General features: G+C 39.8%; 1 protein-coding gene across 2 annotated transcripts in view; it reads left to right on the forward strand.

Annotated features, from left to right (window-relative positions):
- LOC109928462 (nuclear cap-binding protein subunit 1) overlaps positions 1–15,521 on the forward strand; it is a 59,472-nt gene that overhangs the window by 1,396 nt on the left and 42,555 nt on the right. For both annotated transcript variants that reach the window (XM_020528405.2, XM_048593227.1), the window contains exons 2-6: positions 9,062–9,147; positions 9,471–9,571; positions 9,938–10,094; positions 12,286–12,393; positions 14,748–14,869. In XM_020528405.2, the coding sequence (XP_020383994.1) occupies positions 9,062–9,147; positions 9,471–9,571; positions 9,938–10,094; positions 12,286–12,393; positions 14,748–14,869 (574 nt within the window). The remainder of the gene's footprint in view (positions 1–9,061; positions 9,148–9,470; positions 9,572–9,937; positions 10,095–12,285; positions 12,394–14,747; positions 14,870–15,521) is intronic.

Raw genomic sequence — 15,521 nt, forward strand, 5'->3', positions numbered from 1 at the left:
CGGGCTGATCCCACCGTCCCGGTCTCAATCCCGGGCTGATCCCACCGCCCCTATAGTTCCGGTGTCAATCCCAGAATTGGTCCCACCGCCCCTATAGTTCCGGTGTCAATCCCAGAATTGGTCCCACCGCCCCTATAGTTCCGGTGTCAATCCCAGAACTGATGCCATTGGCCCTATACAAAAAAACTGCTGATGCTGGAAATCTGAAACAGAAATTGCTGGAACTCCTCAAGTTAGACAGCTTCTGTAGTGAGAGAAACAGTGTTAATGTTTTGGGTCCAGATACACTTTTGAGGCAATAAGGAGGATTGATGAAGATAGCACAGTGAATGTTGTCCACATGGATTTTAATGACGATTTTAACACGTGTAATTTAAAAATCCATGGCATCAAAGGTAAAGTAGCAAGTTGGATCCAAAATAGACTCTGAGGCAGGGAGCAGAAGGTTAATTTTGATAGGTACCTTTGTAGCAGGAAGGCTGTTCACATGTTATTCCACTGGGTTCTGTTTTGAGTCGCTGGATATTTGTGGTATACTCCAAAGATTAAGACCTTTTGTCAGGAGCATAATTAAGATGCTTGCAGATATGGAAATTGATATGATAGAAAATCGGTTAGTAGTGGGGAGGAAAATTCCACACTGTAGGAACGTAATGATGGACTAGGCAAGTGGGGAGAAATGTGACAAATGGATTTCAATCTGGAAAATATGATGTAGCATGTTTTGAGGTCAAAAAAAGCAAGGGCATATTGTCATAAGTGATGGGATTCTGAAAAATGTACAGGAAGAGAGGGACCTTGAAGTGTATTAGTACAGCCACTTGAATGTAGCTAGATCAGGTAGCATGGAAGGTATATGGGATATTTTGTTATTGGTTAAAGCATTGAGTATAAGAGGAAGGTTTCACTAGAACTATTAATGCTAGCTAGAGTATTGTATATAGTTCTGGTCTCTGTGTTGTACAAAGGATGTGTTTGTATTAGAGAACCCACAAAAGTCTACAAGAACATTGCCAGAATTAGAGAATTTTAGCTAAGAGGCAACATTGGATAGGCTGGGTGCATTTTCTTTAGGACAGAAGAGGCTGAGAGGAGATTTAATTGATTTGTGTGAAATTATGAGGGACCAAGATCGAATGGACAGGAAGGACCTATTTCTGTTAGCAGAGGGGACAATAATCAGGTGCATTGTGTTAAAGTAGTTGGCAGCAGGATTGTGGGGAGTTGAGTAATGTTTTCTTGCAGAAGATCTGGAATGCACTGGATGAAAATGTAGTAGATACTGAAAGCAGATTGAATTTGGAAACCAAAACTCTTGGGAATGCACTTGAGGTGTTGTAACCTGCAAGACTATGGACCATGAGATGAAAGGTGGAATTAGACTGGATAGCCCTCTCTTGCCCACTGCAGATATGTTAGGTTGGACGGCTTTCTTCCATTCCATAAATGTTCCTACACCTTGAAGTAGGCTCAGGAGTAGGCCACGCAGCCCCTGGTCCTGTCTCCAACCTCAAATCCCCAGATACTTTGTTTCTGTTTGAGTGCAAACATTGATTAATCCATGTTGAATATGTTCATTGACACAACTTTCTAGGGTGGATAATTCCAAAAATTCATAATTTCTTAAGTGAAGACATCACACCTCATCTCAATCCTAAGAGGTAATAACTACATCTTGAAGGGAGTACGGTTATCTGTGCCCTCTTGCTACCTCCATTTCCTACACTTGGGGTTTAATAACTTCCCACTACATTTTCAAATGGGTGCTACCAAGTGCATTTTGTTCTACCCTGTTCGGAAACACATTCCTAATCTTCAGACCTGAAGTTCCAGTCCGAGACTGCTAGTACTGATGGCACTGTGCCTTAGCAAGGGTCTGAATCTTCAGTGAGCAAATGAGGAAAAATGGTGAAACAAGACAAGTTGACTCTTCATAAAGAACATTGAAATCTTGAGAGAAAATGAGTTGAAATTTTAAAATTGGGAAATCAACAGAGATCGAAACTGCAGTAAACTACTATGTAAATTTGAATAGACATTTATCTTGTGTTGCTCCCATTGCTCTTCCACATGCCTCTAACATGGCTGCCATTGGTAATGCTCAAGAAAATCACACCCCCTGCCTATGATCATTGACCAATGCCAGCGTACCTTGCAGTACTTCCCTTGGCTTTGAAACACTATTCTTGGAATTCTGTGGTGCAGCTGTGGGCTGTGTTGGGGTTTCTGTGAATTGGATGTGGCTTACAGGCTGCAGTTTGCCCAGCTCTGTCTTGTAGTGAATACCATGTGCGCTACTTTTAAACAAGTGCTTCACAAACCATTTTCCAGTGTGATTCATTTTTAGACTTGAACATTGATGTGATACTAGAGACCAAAAACAAAATAAATAAAGAAACAAATTAACATTCAGTATCTGAATATTAGATTTTGCGTATTATGGATCAGCATATAATGCATTTATGAACATCTATTTTTAAAGTACAGAACTTAGCAAGAATGTTATTTGTACGCTTGCTGATCATTCTTCTTTTCCTTCCCTATCAATTATTATAAAGAAATTGCAAGAAATATCACGATTTTGATTTTATTTTTGAAACTGTTTTATTTTGGAAGAAAAATGCTAGTCATTGGTAATGTGGGCCCTTTAAAAACAGATATTGATTGAGTGGGCAAAGCTGTGATGGACAGATTTGTATTGTAGCTATAATGTCATCCATTTTGAACTAAATAAAGGATACATCCTAGTATTTTAAAGGTAAGAAATAGAAACAGTGGAAGTCCATGGAGAATTAGGAGTCCATGGACACAGATTACTAAAATGTAGTAGGTACAAAAAAAAATCAAAAAAGGGGAATAGAATACTGACTCTTCTGAGTTGGAATATAAAAAGAAAACTTTGATACAAGGACCTGGTTAGATCATGCCTGCAATACGTGTGTGCAGTCTTGGTTACCAAATCTTGGAACACATTGGTCTTGGAAGGAGTACAGTACAGATTAATCAAAATGTCGTCAGGGCTAAAAGAATCAGTTTACATAAGGGATTACAGGTATATTTTAAGTATTTTCTGAAATATAGTAAAATAAGGATGATTCATTTGATTTGAGATTTTTTAGGATCTTGAAAGGAATTATCTGTTAAGCTGGATAGAGAAAAACTTTTTTCTGATGGTGACATTAGGACAAGACCACAGAACCTTAACATCAAAATTTGGCTATTTGGAAGAACTTGGGAACTCTTCTTTCAGCAAGTAGTATACATATGGAGAATTCTCCCAGTTAAAAGGTAGTAGGTGATAGATCAATTAGTACTTTTAGATCTGGGACTGATGGACCTTTGTTGGATAAGCATTTAAAGATTAAAGAGTAAATGCAGGTGAATGGATTTATGATACAGATCAACAGCGACCTAATCAAATGGTGCAGATGGCTTGAGTTGAAAGACTGTTCTTATAAATTTGTAGAACAGTTACAGCACAAAAGGCAATTCGGCCCATTGTTTCTGTTGGTTTTATGAAGGATCAGCTCAGCTTTTGCCTCTCCTCTGCCTTTTCCTTGTTCTCCTGCAATTCCTTCCTTTTCAGATAATAAGGTATATGTTCTCCTACGAACGGTCAGTCCTCAGTAAAGGGCTCACCTTTGTCCCCCTCCACCCACACATCAACGAATACCGGTCACGTTTGGACATTGAGCAGTTTGTCCAAATCCCCTCATGATTCCTTAGAGAAGAGACAGTTGAGAGGAGATTTGATCAAGGTATATGAAACAGTCCCATCTTCTCTAATCTATTTACATAACTGAAGTTTCTCATCCCTGGACTCATTCTTATGAAATTTCTTGGCACCTAATCAGCTGCTTTCACATCTTTCCTAAAGTGTGGTGTCTCAAACTGGATGCAGCACTCCAGTTAAGGCCAAACCATGTTTTATATAGGCTTAATTTCATTTCCTTGTTTTTGCATTGTGTTCCCCTGTGATGCTGTATGCTTTATTAACTGCATTCTCAACCTGTCCTGCCACCTTCAGATTTTGTGTACATGTATACCTGGGCCCCTGTGCTACTGCATCACCTTTGGAACTGTTTTGTATAGTCTCCTGCATTCTTCCTACGAAAATGATCATTCACGCTTCACTGTATTAAATTTTATCTTGTAATTTGTCCACCCGTTCCAGCAACCTGTTTATGTCCTTTTGAAATATTGCACTATCTTCCTCACAGTTCACAATACTTCCAAATATCGTGTTGTTCTTAAATTTTGAAATTGTGCCCTATACACCACGATCTAGAGCATTAATGTATATCAGGAAGAATAATGGTCCTAACACTAAATCCTCAGGAGTTCCGTTTTCATAAATCCCTGCTGATTTAGTTAATTAACCTGCACTTAACCAATTCATATTTTACCCACACTCAGTGCCAAGAGATTGTACGGTAAATGCTGTCTAAATCTGGTGTTAGTGCCCCATTAAATAGAATGAGACTCCCTGAAGGAGACGTTTTGACTGTTTGTTTCCGAGTTACTTTCGACCTTCATTGTTGATTCACACTTCAACTGAATACAAAGCATTGCACTGTGAATGCACAGTTGAAGAATGTTAACTTCCCAGGTACATTTTAGTTAAACTTTTACTGCCGCATAAGGCCATGTAGAAGTTCATAATTATAAAAACTGCTGTTTTGTTTTAAATCACTCGTGGGACGTGGCCAGCAACTATTTATTGCCTGTCCCTAGTTGCCCTTGTGAAGATGATTGTGAGCTGCCTTCTCAAATCCCTCTAGTCCATGTGCTGTAGGTAGACATACAATGCCATTAGGAAGGAAATTCTGGATTTTGACCCAGTGACCGTGAAGGAACAGTTATATACTTCCAAGTCAGGACGGTGAGTGGCATGAAGGAGAACTTGCAGATGGTGGTGTTCCCATCCTTTCTCTTATCCTTTGAGGTGGAAGCGGTTGTGGATTTGGAAGGTATTGTCTAAGGATCTCTGGCAAATTGAAGCATTTAAACTTAGAACTGAATTGTGCTTGCTTTTTGCTTTTTGTTTTGCAGCTAATTTTTGGATATAAATTATTTAAATATGCAAATAAATGCAAACAACTAAAATAACATCAAACAAATAAAGTTTTGTGACTGCAATCATACTGTTAGTACGAAGGTGATGGATTGGACAACCGTAATGCAGTTATAATGAGAATATAATTTATGAAGTGAGCCTTATGCAGGCCTCAAATGATGCACTTCAGTTTCTTCTTCGTCGTCAACATACCACTTCAGCCACCAGTTGACTGAGGAAGAGAGTATTTCAGGAACATGTTTTAAACTGGAGATGAAGGTCATGGTTTAACAGGTCGCAGTGAACTGGGAATTCCTTTATGCTTTGGACACTCGGATAACTTGCAGCAGGCGCCTCAAAGCACAGGAGCCGTACTATTCTCAGTGTCTTGACAAAATCTTCAAAATCCAGTAGCAGGCTAGTCATTCAGAACTAGTTGTGACATATAGAACATGTTTGACCCCAGACTTCTGAAGTAGCTGCTCTACCTGAAACCATGATATGGCAGGAGACTCCCAGGAAACTGGCAGAAACGCTTTACGGATGTCTTCAAAGCACCCCTGAAGAGGCAAAACATCCCTGGCTTGTGACCAACCAGAATAGCAAAGGCTAATTCGACAAGGCACCAAGCACATTGGAAGAGTGGAGAGACATGTCCGTCCTGGGCCTCCTGCAGTGCCACAACGATGCCACCCGAAGGTTGCAGGAACAGCAACTCATATTCCGCTTGGGAACCCTGCAGCCCAATGGTATCAATGTGGATTTCACAAGCTTCAAAATCTCCCCTCCCCTACCGCATCCCAAAACCAGCCCAGCTCGTCCCTGCCTCCCTAACCTGTTCTTCCTCCCACTATCCCCTCCTCCCACCTCAAGCCGCACCCCCACTTCCTACCTACTAACCTCATCCTGCCCCCTTGACCTGTCCGTCCTCCCTGGACTGACCTATCTCCTCCCTACCTCCCCACCTACACTCACCTTTACTGGCTCCATCCCCGCCTCTTTGACCTGTCTGTTTTGTCTCCACCTATCTTATCCTCTATCCATCTTCTATCTGCCTCCCCCTATTTATTTCAGAACCCCCTTCCCCTCCCCCATTTCTGATGAAGGGTCTAGGCCTGAAACGTCAGCCTTACTGCTCCTATGATGCTGCTTGGCCTGCTGTGTTCATCCAGCTCTGCACCTTGTTGTCTCAGATTTTCCAGCATCTGCAGTTCCTACTATCTCTCTACTCTACTCTCTGTTGCTTTTGCTTATTGTAAGTTTCTTCTTATTCTCCTTATGTCCTCATAGATTTCTCTCCCTAACGGCATTGTGGGTCAATCTGCGGCACATGGACTAGACCGGTTTGAGAAGGCAGCTCACCACTATCTTCTCAAGGGCAACTAGGAGCAGGCAATAAATGCTGGCCAGCCAGCGATGCCCACATTCCACAAATGAATAATAATTGCATTGGCTTGTTAGTCTAGGGGTATGATTATCATGAGCCCTGTTTTGGGGGGCACAGTGGCTCAGTGATTAACACTGCTGCCTCACAGCGCCAGGAACCCAGGGTCGATTCCACCCTCAGGCAACTGTCTGTTTGGAGTTTGCACGTTCTCCCTCCTGTCTGCGTGGGTTTCCTCCGAGTGCTCCGGATTCCTCCCACGGTCCAAAGAAGTGCACGTTTATGGATTGGCCATGCTAAATTGCCCATAGTGCTCAGCGATGTGTAGCTTAGGTGGGTTATAGGGGGATGGGTCTGGGTGGGATGCTCTGAGGGTTGATGTTAACTTGTTGGGCCAAAGGGTCTGTTCCACACTGTAGGGATTCTATGACATATCTGCATGACCCCTCAAAGCACTACCTGCCCAGCAAGTGGCAGAGTTTTGCATTTATCAACCATCTCAGAACCCTTTGAAGCAGAGTGTAAGAATATCATTCTTTTTTCCAAGGGATTGCCTAAGACCAAACATTGCTGGATTGAGACTGAAATTTAATCTAAGACAACTAATTCAAAAATAGCCAGTTGTGAGATAGTGAGAATTCCTATGAAGTGGAGTTGCAGTACAGCTGGGACATTGTGGAGAGACTGAAAGGTTGACCAAGAATGGAGTGTCAATATTTACAACAAGGTCTGGTCGTATGGCTATGTTTGGGTTGGTGCGGCAGAATGTCTTATGCTGCCCTGGTCCCAAATGTGCAGTCTAATTCTGTTTATTTTAAGATTCATTAATATTTGGCAGTGGTTGTGATCTTATGTAGTTGGGAACAGGAGCAAATTATTCAATTTCTTAAGACAGAACAACCATTCAATTAGGCTATGGCAGATTACTCCCTAAGGTTGTGAATTGGCTGTACTGCAGCTGAGGTTTTGTTTAGTAACCAATGTTCAGTTTAAATAAATGCTTTAGTTTACTTGTTTGCTGTTTAATTGAAAATAGCTGACGAGGTAGTCAGTTCTTTGCAATCAGTAGAAACATTACAACTAATCAATGGACCATGCACTACATTACTGTAACCATGAGTGACCTCTTGTCTCTATAACCATACTTTAATGTTTGTTCTGATGAACAGTTTAAATGAGACTCTCAGCCTACCAGTTGTGAAAACATATTTCTGCTCTATATGCCAATACAGTAAAACTAAAGCCCTGGATTTTGTGTGAGTGAGTTTCTTTTTTTTAAGGTGACAATTCAAAATGGTGCAATTAGCTTTAGCATCTCTAGCCCTCCCATCAATTTCTGCTGTAACTTGTATATAATTTCTCACATAGGATGTTTAGAAAGTGCAAGAGAAAACTGCTGTTAATAGAAAGAAACGCGCGATCCTGTTGGTGCTTCCTTTGCAGTGTGTTTGAAGTTGTGAAGCATTCAGGCTGTGAATTGTCAGCAACAAAGTCATTTTTTAAAAGTGACAAATTATGTTATCAGGCCGAAAGCTTGTGTTGCAGGACAGGAATCAGTTTGATAACCTCAACTTGAAAGTACTTTTAAGTCATGCTATTTGTGGCTTTTAAACGGCTGTAGTTTTGTGGGAGGCAAAACTAGGCATGAAATTGATTGCAAGATGTTTGGAAAAACATGCTGTTTGTTACTGTTAAATGTAAGTCAATTCCAGCATTTTGGAATCAGGCAACTTGAAACAAACCAAGTGATGAACCTCAGTTTTGCTGGTCTGTCGGAGTCAGTATCTCAAACCAAGGTGCATTTATATGCTGAGTTACTTTAGAAACACATGGCTAAATTCCCAACTGTGTTCCTGGTATCTTTTGCAATATCATAGAACATAGAGCAGTACAGGCCCTTCAGCCCACGATGTTGTGCCGAACTTTTACCCTAAACCTAAGGTCTATCTAACTTCCACTCCCACCTTATACTATCATCCATATGCCTATCTAATAGCCGCTTAAATGCCCCTAATGAGGCCGACTCCACTACCCTCTCCGGCAATGCATTCGACGCTCCTACCACTCTCTGAGTAAAGAACCTGCCTCTGACGTTGATGACATTTTGCTTTATTCATTGAAATGAATGAACAATAAAAGTTCTAGTTCAATAAACTACTGAAGAATAATTTGAAGAATTACCTGTTGGAAAGCAGAAAGCTAACATGACCAGGGTGAAATTTAAATTGTACATGTTTTAGGGTGTTTTATAAATGCATCTTTTTCTTTCCTACCAATCTGTTCTGTTTAACGTTGTGGCAAGGTGGTCACAAGATTGGAAAGAAACTTTAACCACCCTCGCATACGTATTGGAGTCTAATTGTAAAGTAGTATGTCCAAGGATGCTACATTCTATTCTTGTAAGAAATTGTTGAAGTTTTTAGCCATCTATCAGTTGCTTGTACTTCCTGATTTTAATTGCATGAATGAGCATCTAAAAATTGTTTTTGATTTGAGACAATAGATATCATGAGGTGTCAGTGCTCCATTTAAAATCTTTAATTTCCTGAAAAATCTATTTATTGCAGATTAGCAGAAAACTGTTTTAGTCAGATAATGAGATTTGTCTTAATTTGCATTAGGGCAACCTCACAAACGGAGAAGGACATCTGAACCAATTGAAATTGAAGATCGGTTGGAATCTTTGATATGTCGTGTAGGAGAAAAGGTACAGTTTATTACTTGCCTAACTTAAAGCTGGTTAGTGAGTACTTAACAATGAGAGTAAACTGATTTTTACCATGGAAAGAAAGTTGAGGCCTCTGTCAAGGTTGGGAACAAGCACAAAAGTTCTTTAATTACATTTTGATATGTCCTAAAATGTACTGTGTTCCCACCTTACATATCAATTATAAAGTTTTAATATTGTCTTTTCCATTGATAGACAGTTCTAACCTTGAACTTCACCAAAACTGTTGATATGATTTGACAGCATACTTACACCATCAGATCTAGTGTTTTTGTATTTGATTTACTTGTTTTGATTTGCAGAGCACATCTTCGTTGGAGAGCAACTTGGAAGGTCTAGCCGGAGTTTTAGAAGCTGACCTGCCAAACTATAAAAGTAAAATCCTAAGAATACTTTGTGCAGTGTAAGTTGAATGAAACATAAGAGTTATGCATTAAATTTATTTCATTAAGATTTTGTATTATAAAGAATTATAATTCTAATATAATTATAATCTGGTCTTTTGTCCAACAAACTAATTATAAGATGGTGCTAGAGTGAATTGGAAGAATTACAACTATTTCCCACCATGAATAGTAACTTATTTGGTTATAAAGTGAGGAATGTTTCTAGCTTAAGTACCTAACATTTGGGGAAATGGTTAGAGTTAGAAAGAATGTTAGAGTGGTCTAGTGGATTTTTTTTTTGAAAACTCAGCAACAAGTGGGTCTAATCTTTGTTGGCTTACATCATTATTTTGAGTATCTGACAGTGTTATTTTGCCCTCTAGAGCACGACAGCTTCCTGAAAAGTTAACTGTGTACACAACACTGGTGGGGCTATTAAATGCAAGGAACTACAACTTTGGTGGAGAATTTGTTGAAGCTATGGTTAGACAACTCAAGGAAACTTTGAAAACTAATTTATACAACGAGGCAGTTTTTGCTGTAAGTGTCACTCTTGTGGTTTTTGTTTTGATGTTTGCCAACCATCCTTGATTTCTGTTCTACTTCAAAGGGTTCCAACTACTCAACCTACTTGAAACCTTCTTAACAGCATTGTCATGTTTGCCACTGTACAAGTTTGTGTTGCTTAAACTAATGTGCAGCATTTGGAATGGTTTTGACTAGAGGCTTTGCATTTTGTGTTTAATAAAAAACAATTATTGGACATTGTCAATGTTGGGGGTGTGATGGATTCCTATATTTTTGATAATTTAAGAAAATGCTAACCACTTAAGGCATCTTATGTTATCGGCAGTGCACTTTTAGTGAGTGGTGAAAAATGCAATATTGCTTGTGAATGCACTCTATCTCCATTTCAAAAGTCTATTATCTCATAATTAGCATGTGACGATCTTTCCTGGAAAGATTTTGGTATATGTTAAGTGCTCAAGCAAGTGGTTCGGCATGAACAAAATTGAATGACATCTGCACTAATATACAGCCAGCATAGTATTTGTACAATGACTAGTTGCATGCCTGAAATAATATATAGCATCCCGCCTTTATCACATCATCGTCTTCATGAAGAGTCATCCAGCACCTTCTATTTCATGAGAACTCATTAAATTAAACTGAAACTAATCTCATTCAGTCTCAAGGTATGGCAGATCTCTCTTGGGTTTGAATCATTGAGGAGAGACATTTATTTTCTTGGAAGAATATTCTTTTAAACATCAATATTTCTGTGTCTCTTGGTCTCCACTAGCCATTCTTGCAATATGTTACTTTACTTCTGTAAACTTAAGAAAGCTTTTAAAACCTTGAACTTTATTTTTACTTAAAATAAATGCCACTTTTATATTTAAATGTTTTGGAAATGAAGTGGTTAGGGCTCACAGTGCTCTGTTCCATCAAAATATTTTGCTTTGAGTTCATGGTGGTACCCTGACATTCTAGTTCTGGAGATGATAGTACGCAAAGGAGTTTCTTAGTGTTTTCTCAGTGATTTGCTTTAACCCTGCTTGACCATGACCGCCCTTGACTCTCAAAATGTGTTCTCATTGTCAAACTGCTTATTTAGTGTCAATTTGTAGATAAGCTGAAAATCCTTCAATTGAGTGTCAAGTAGAACAAAGCCATTTGCCTTGTTCTTGCCAAATGTTCCATACTGTTACGCTGACCTCTCCCATTTGGTGGCTACCTGCTCAGTCTGAAACAGATGATGTGCAACTTTTTGTTTGTATTTAAGCTAAATAGTAACCCTGATGTGCACCATCATTGCAATTTTTACCTGTACTTTTATTGCTGTTAGTTGGCTTAACGACTTCATTGGCTAGAGTATAGTATTCTATCCTACAAGCTCCAAATCAACCTAACTTCTCCACACACATCCTAAGTCGCCTTGTTCTGCTTAGCTATCCAGAGCAGAAAAAAATGTTCCTTTGGCTTCTTAACTCGAATGCTTCAAGTTCAGAATCCCCATTTGCAAATCGCTGCTATTCTCCTTTACTGCTTGGTATCCATTTTCATTACCCCCATTTAACATTGGTACCTTCACAATTAAAATGTCCCATATACAGGAAACCACATTAAGCCTATCCAATCCAGTGGGCTTTGATCTTCCACCTCTTTCCTCCCATACACCTGCTGATTTTCCTTCTCCCAATTGATGATGCAGCTTTTGACTGACATTAAACTTTGTTACTAAATTCATGTGTCTTGTTATTTTTCCTTCTGAAAATTATTTTTATAAATCCAACTGACCGTGTTTTGGCCATCTCTTAAATATTTTGTTACCTCTTGTTTCTCCTCTGTGGAAGACCTTGAGATATTTTGCCACATTAAGACTGCGAATGTAGAATTTGTTGATTTGTGTATAATCCAAAATGAAGCTGAGTTAACATTAACTATTTTGCAATTTGAACAGTAATCAATTAACCAAAGAAGGATATCGTGTTATTTGCTGCTTAGGGTTGAAGCTGTGTTGTTAACAGACATAGAAATATGACTGGACCTGGAGACAGATCAGCATTGACAGTGTTGAAACTGAGAATTGCTTTCCATTTGGAAAGCTGTACAATTGCCCCTATAATTAGTGGAGGTAAAAGGTAATGAGCCACTTCTGTAAAATGGAGTCTTAAGTACAGCATGGCAATATTCTGTATATTGCAATTAAGCTGTGTTTATTTCACAGGTACGCTTCCTGTCTGATCTTGTGAACTGCCATGTGATTGCAGCTCCTTCAATGGTGGCAATGTTTGAAAACTTTGTCAGCGTAACGCAGGAGGAAGATGTACCGCAGGTAAGACATCAGATGTTTTTCTGAGAGTTGCTTCATTTTCTCTTCTACTGTGACTACATCCAGTCATAAGAATAACAGGCAGCAATGCGGTACAGTGGTAACATTGTTGCCTCACATGCTGGGACACACCTCACTAGGGACCTGGGTTCAATTCCAGCTTTAAGCAGCTGTCTGTGTTTGCATGTTCTCCCCGTGTCTGCATGGGTTTCCTCCGGGTGCACTGGTTTCCTCCCACAGTACAAAGATGTGCAGGCTAGGTGGATTAGCCATGCTAAATGTGAGGTTACAGGAATAGGGTAGGAGTGCTGGGTCTGGATGGGATGCTCTTTGGAGGGCTGGTATAGACACAATGAGCCAAATGGCCACCTTCCATGCCATAGGAATTCTATGATCTATTTCTGAAGTTACTCTGCGTGACAGTAAAGGCTATGGATCCTAGCATTGATATTGAAGTCTTATGGTCCAGAACCCACCCTTCTCTAATCAAGCTATTTGAGGACAACCTGGTCATCCACAGAGACCTCTTGTTCCCTCTTTCTTGCTCTCTCACATGCTCTCGTACTCCCGCATGTGCGCTCATTCTGTCACAAGCACACTCTTTCTGTCACTCTGCCTCTCTCATACATGCACTCTCTCTCTTGCCCTTGCTCTTTCACAGAAGAGCAGAAGTAGGTTATTCAGCCATCGAGTCAGATCTGCCATTCAATGAAAGCATGACTGATCTGGTAATCCTCAAATCTGCTTTCCCGCCAAACCCTATGATCTTTACTGATTAAATATCTATCTCAACTTTGAAAACACTTTTTATGATCCAATCCTAGCAGGCCTCTATGGTACAGAATTCCACAGATTCACTATCCTCTGAGGGGAAAAAGTTCCTCCTGATCTCTTTCTTAAAAGTATGACCCTTATCCTGAGATTCTGCCCTCTTCCCTTACACTGTCCCAACAAGCGGAAACAACCTCTCTGAACCTACTGTGTCCCCTAAGAAACTTAAACAAAAAAAAAACCAAAGAACCACAGATGCTGGAAATCAGAAACAAAATCAGAAATTGCTGGAAAAATTCAGTGGGATTGGCAGCATTTCTTCTTCAGAACGGAAGGGTCTGAAGAAGGGTCACTTGAGCTGAAATATTAACTCTGGTTTCTCTCCACAGATGCTGCCAGACCTGAGTTTTTCCAGCAATTTCTGATTTTGCCCTGAAGAAACTTGTATGTTTCAATAAGGTAGCCTGTGATTCTTCCAAGTTCCAATGAGTACTGTCCCAAAATACTTAACCTGTCTTCGTCCTAATGCAGTCCATCCATGCCTGCTATCAGGCTAGTGAACCTTCTCTGGACTGCTTTCAATGCCAATATATCTTTTCTTTGACAACGGGCCCAAAACAGTATTCCAACTGTGGCTTGACTGGTGCCTTGAATTGTTTTAGCAAAGCCTCCCTACTTTTTATTAGATGATTATACTCCATTCTCTTTGAAATAAAGACCAAAGTTCTGTTTGCTGTCCCTGTTACCTGCTGAACTTGGATGCTAGCTTTTTGTGATTCATGGATGTGGACTCCCAAATCCCTGTGTTCTTTAGCTTTCCATAGTCTTTCTCCAGTTAAATAGTATTCAGCTCCTCTATTCTTCCTGCCATAGTGCACAACTTCTCTTGTTCCCACATTATGTTCTATCTGCCAAGTTTTTGCCCACTTGCTTAACCTCTATAGCCTCTTTGTGTCATCCTCACCACCTGCCTTTCTACCTATTTTTGTGTCATCTGCAAATTTGGCTACAGTAAATTCATGTTCCTTATCCAAGTTGTTAACATATTGAAAATAATTGTGGCTGCAGCACTGATCCCTGCATCACTCTGCTAGTTACAGTTTGGCATCCTGAGATTGGTCCCGTTATCCCAACAGTTGGCTCATCCTCTATCCATGCTAATGTACTGTCTCCAAAATCATGGGTTCATATCGTATTAAGTAGCCTAATATGTGATACTTTATCAAACACTTTCAGAAAATATTGTTTACAACATTCTCAATACTCTCTCAGACTTTGGAAACCCACAGGCTATCCGTTATCAGCATGCTGTCTGGTGCAATTGTCTTGAAATGAAAGCACCTTCCATTTTCTGCAAATAAAACAATCTGAGACATTTCTAGGAAGCAAAGCAGTCAGGTTTGTTGTCAGGCAGACTACAGAGCAAGTCACATTACTCCTTAATTTTGCCTTCAGTTTTGCAGCTGTATCTCTAATTTGACAATCTTATAAATCTCCATTCTAAGGTATAGTAGTTAGTATACATTATGATTTTGCACTGAAAATCCTTTAAAATATTTGACACATTAATTTTCACTGTATTGTAGGTACGCTGTGACTGGTATGTGTATGCAGTACTCTCTTCTCTGCCCTGGGTTGGAAAGGAGCTGTATGAGAAAAAGGATGTAGAGATGGATCGAATCCTGTTACAGATCGAAAGTTTTCTGAAGTAAGAGGCAATTTTGCTCAAAAGGAATTGACAAATTGATTTAAATTTCTCAGAAAATTTCTCAATTTTGGGAAAAGTGCATTTAAATATGCATGATAGTATCTGGCCATTCAAGTTGTATTTTCATTACAGTTTTGTAATGGTGCTCAGTGCTGAAATTGCATTGCCAATCTGGAGCCAGAGTCCATTTCATTCCAGAACAAAATAGGAGAAATTATCTGGAAATGAGAATCAATCTTTCTCTGCTTTAATGCAGAATTGTCAGAAGTTACTCAACACCAGTTTATAGTCCAACAGGTTTATTTGGAATCACACAAGCTTTTGGAGCGCAGCCCCTTTGTCAGGTGCAGTGAGAGAGCAAGGCATACAGACACAGTTTTTAGGCAGAGAGATCAAAAAATCATACAACTGGTGCGAGTGGAGTGTCAGATGATAGGTCTCTGCAGGTAATCAAGAGTGTTTGACTTTATAAACACTTAACACGCTGTCATGACAGCACAACACTGACGAAGACAATCAGGCAGAGCCATAGGAGTATATAAAAAGTGACATCTCAGGTCGGACATTGAATTATAGATTTGAGGCTTTGCTTAGAATCTCTCAGTCTTAATCTGGAATCGGGCTGGTTTTATTCTGAAAGCTGGAATTTATA

The sequence above is a fragment of the Rhincodon typus genome, chromosome 3 (assembly GCF_021869965.1).
Source record: "Rhincodon typus isolate 14 chromosome 3, sRhiTyp1.1, whole genome shotgun sequence".
NCBI classification, from domain to species: domain Eukaryota; kingdom Metazoa; phylum Chordata; class Chondrichthyes; order Orectolobiformes; family Rhincodontidae; genus Rhincodon; species Rhincodon typus.